This window comes from Nyctereutes procyonoides, unplaced genomic scaffold, assembly GCF_905146905.1.
Source record: "Nyctereutes procyonoides isolate TBG_1078 unplaced genomic scaffold, NYPRO_anot_genome, whole genome shotgun sequence".
NCBI classification, from domain to species: domain Eukaryota; kingdom Metazoa; phylum Chordata; class Mammalia; order Carnivora; family Canidae; genus Nyctereutes; species Nyctereutes procyonoides.
In genome coordinates, this window is record NW_026575112.1 from 814,151 (window position 1) to 818,470 (window position 4,320).

The 4,320-nt window shown below is 37.0% G+C and overlaps 1 protein-coding gene across 1 annotated transcript; it reads right to left on the bottom strand.

The window, feature by feature from the left end:
- Positions 1–2,249: 2,249 nt before the first annotated feature.
- Positions 2,250–3,191, bottom strand: LOC129514930 (olfactory receptor 5D18). The gene has a single exon (XM_055333621.1). It carries the CDS (start codon positions 3,189–3,191, stop codon positions 2,250–2,252), a length of 942 nt encoding a protein of 313 aa, XP_055189596.1.
- Between the last annotated feature and the right edge of the window lie 1,129 nt (positions 3,192–4,320).

Sequence of the window (4,320 nt, forward strand, 5' to 3'; positions counted from 1 at the left end):
ATTGCTTTAATTTTGTCACCAATTGCTTGTATAACCTTGGCCAGGTCACTTTAGTGTTATGGGCCTTGGTTTCTCCAGAGTAAAATCTAAATGGTTGGTGTTACTTTTACCACAAAATTATCATCCTTTAAAAAAAAAAAAATTATCATCCTTTGTCCAACCAGGACAGAAGTAAAATAAAATTCTCCCTAATGAGGGATTACCCATTGTTGATTCAATTTAAGATTCATACAAATAGGGATCCCTGGCTGGCTCAGTGGTTTAGCGCCTGCCTTTGGCCCAGGGCGCGATCCTGGAGACCCGGGATCGAATCCCACGTCAGGCTCCCGGTGCATGGAGCCTGCTTCTCCCTCTGCCTGTGTCTCTGCCTCTCTCTCTCTCTCTCTGACTATCATAAATAAACTAAAAAAAATTTAAAAAAAAAGATTCATACAAATAATTTCCTGAATTTAAAGTAACATGAAGGGCAGCCCCGGTGGCTCAGTGGTTTAGCGCCGCCTTCAGCCCAGGGGCTGATCCTGGAGACCCGGGATCAAGTCCCACGTCGGGCTACCTGCATGGAGACTGCTTCTCCCTCTGCTCTCTCTCTCTCTCTGTCTCTAATGAATAAATAAATAAAATCTTTAAAAAAATTTTTTTTAAAGTAGCATGAAGAATTGTATAAGTGCAGATGTTTAGTGGAAGATAAATTTGAGGATACTCAGAGAAACAGAAGTCAATAAAAGAGAAAAGCATTCCCTCATCAGACATCTAATATCTAAAACATGGTCTTTTATGTATTTTATCTTTCGATATAAAATGGTTATTTAATTGATTCCTCATATTAAAAATCATATAAACAGAAATTTTAATAATGATCATAAGTTTAAAACAATATGTACATTTCAAGTAACTTAATTGAGCCCATATAGAACTGTTCCCCAGATTATTTTTCTCCCTTGCCAGAACACCTGGAAAATTATTTTTTATTATATTAATGATTTGTTTGGAATTTTAACTGGCCATATTGAATAGAGAGAAAAATAAATGTACAAGGTATTCAAGTAAAGTGAGTTATTAATGTTACAGAGATCTGATATTTTTAATTTGCCAGATTAAATAGGCCTTTATGCTAATCACTATTTGGTTTTTATTGTATTTTTAATAAAGTTATGTAACCAATTGGTTTACAGTACTTTTTTTTAAAGTGGGAGTGCAGTTGAGAAGGATTCAGAGATTATGATCACGTTCAGGAAAAAAATAAAGGATTGATAATATTTTTGATGTCTTCATAGGCAGAACAATAGTATGAAATATGGGCGAGACAGACACTCATTATGTTTACTTTTTGCATATACAATTTCTGAGATCTGGTCTCACATCTTTAAGCCTTTGGTGGAGCCTCTTATAGTTTATCACACTGCCACCCTGGAGCTCCTTTGAACACATATTCAGGATACAGACCATGTTTCTCTCATCAACTTTCCACTCATGCCTAGTAACCTATACATACAACACACACACACCACACACGTTACATAGTAGTCACTCAATAAAATATTTGTTGGATTACTGACTCAGTATTACATTTTGACCTCCTTGATTTTGTCGTGGTTTGGTCTTCTGAATAAAACTTGTGCCTTGTTTGCTCCCAAAGTTTTGTTCTACCTGTTATCCAAAACTAAGTTCGAACAGTACCTATTTTTTGAAGGCATTACTCTAAAGTCCCCAAATGGACTTGAACTTTTCTTTCTTTCAAACACTCTATGATACCTTTCATTTTCTACCTTCTACAAGGGCCTCTTTCTTCACTGCCTTACTGTCAACACTGGGTTTTGCCTTCCTTGAAGATGAAGACTGTGTCTCATTTTAAATATTTGTAATATTATGAGATAAATTCATGTGATTATTGAGAGCCTAGTCTATTCCAGGTGCTCCATAAGAAAGGGGATGAAATTAATGTTTATTAAGATTTATACAAGGTTTTCCAAATGATATCTATATTACCTTTAGGTCTTCACAATCAGATTAGGAGCTAGCTCATGTTACCATGATTATTCTAGATTAAAACCAAAGATGGGAGAGATTATTGATTTTTTTTTTCCCAATAAGCAAGAGATAGAATCAAGAGCAGTCTCTGAATCAAAATCTACATCCTCCCCATTGTACATTAACTCTTCATTAATTTTAAAGATATCTTTATAATCAACTAACCTTTATGGGCACACTTTATTTACATATCAGGGACAAATGCTCCTAGAATAAAATGCTCAAAAAGAAAATAATTTAGTGCCTATTAACTTACTGACTGTACCCTTGACATCCTTATTTCTCAGACTGTAGATCAGGGGATTCAACATGGCGATCACCACTGTATAAAACACAGATGCCACTTTGACTGTGTGCCTTGAGTTTTTGGAGTTGGGCACACAGTAGAGAAAAAGGATGGTACCATGGAAGATGGTGATGGCAGTCAGATGGGAGGCGCAGGTGGAGAAGGCTTTGCGGCGACCACTGGCTGAACGCATCTTGAGGATGGTGACAACGATAAATACATAAGACAAGAGAATGATGAGCAGTGTGCTGACCTCATTAAAGGTGGCAAAAATGAAAAGCAGCAACTGACTGATGTAAATATCAGAGCAAGACAGGGAGATCAATGCAGAGAACTCACAGAAGAAATGATTGATGGTGTTGAAACCCTGAAAAGATAATTTGATCACAGAGCATGTGAGTATCAAGGAACATGCTACTCCCCATGCATATGATCCGACCACCAGCATGGCACAGAGCTTCTGGGACATTGTCACTGTGTAGAGCAGAGGATTGCAAATGGCCACAAAGCGGTCATAGGCCATCACAGCTAATAAAAAGGATTCAGCTACCACAAAGGTACAAAAGAAAAAGAACTGTACTACACATCCTGGAAATGAAATGGTTCTGTCTTCTACAACCAGGTTTGCCAGGGCCTTGGGAGCAATGATGGAGGAGTAGCAGAAATCCACCACTGAGAGGTGGCTGAGGAAGAAGTACATGGGGGTGTGCAGCTTGGGGTTAATCTTGATTATAATTATCATCCCAAGATTACCTACAACAGTGACACTATAGATGGCCAGAAAAATCAAGAAGAGAGGGATTTGCAGTTCTGGGTAATCTGAGAAGCCCAAGAGAGTGAACGTAGCCCCACTTTTATTTCTCTCTGACAGTAACATGATGGTTTCTGCTTGTCAGAATCTGGGTCTGTCCTGAAAATAGAAATATTAAGGAGAGTCAGGATGTAAGAATCTTGCTTTACCCTTTACCAAGACTGGAAGACGAAGCAAAATATCTTTCCATAATTTCTCTATGTGTTTATTATGCAAGATAATGCTGAACGTCTAATATTCTAAAAGGTGAACATCATTTTTAAAATGTTAAGTAAAAAAGCAATATAATTATTGACTTTTAAGTCAATTTTTAAAGTTCTCAACTGTTATGTTTAATATTTACAAATTAGAATATGAGATAAAAGGTTTTATGGTTATTTTAAATGAAATCTTCCTATAACAGTCTCAGCTCTCCTTGAACATTATAAGTTGATAGAAGAAATGGCTAGTAAAGTATGACTGATGATATCAGCCTTATAATCAGTACAGACATGAGGAATTTCCAAACAAATTAATTTTTATACCATAGGTTCACATTGTGACATTAAGAATAAACACCCCTAACACTTTATATTTGTGCCTTCATTATTAATTTCATATAACACATTTTTTCTGACTCAGCAAATCTGATATAAAAATAAATATATAAATCTGATGTAAAAAAATAAGTCTCAGGCAGCCCGGTGGCTCAGTGTTTTAGCGCCGCCTTAAGCCCAGGGCCTGATCCTGGAGACCCAGGATCAAGTCCCACGTCGGGCTCCCTGCATGGAGCCTGCTTCTCCCTCTGCCTGTGTCTCTGCCTCTCTCTCCCTCTCCGTGTCTCTCATGAATAAATAAATTAAAAATCTTTAAAAAATAATAAATCTTAATTAGTTTTTTCAGAGCTTTCTTCTCAAGTAGTGGGTTCCCAATTGTCAATCCTACCTCATTGCTTGATGAATAACAAAATTAGAATAGATGATAAAGATAATCACGTCTATTCCCTTATTCTGGAGGTGACAAGACAGAAACTGGACAAACCTTGACTTTCCCAATGACATGCAAATAAGGACCAATCTACACATGTGACTAGAGCCCTGATTGGAATCCCAGCCACATGCCCATTCCTCCACATCAGACTCTGATCCATGTTCTAGGAATAGATACTGATATACTTCCTTTATTAATGATCATACTTGCAATTTATGACAAGCCA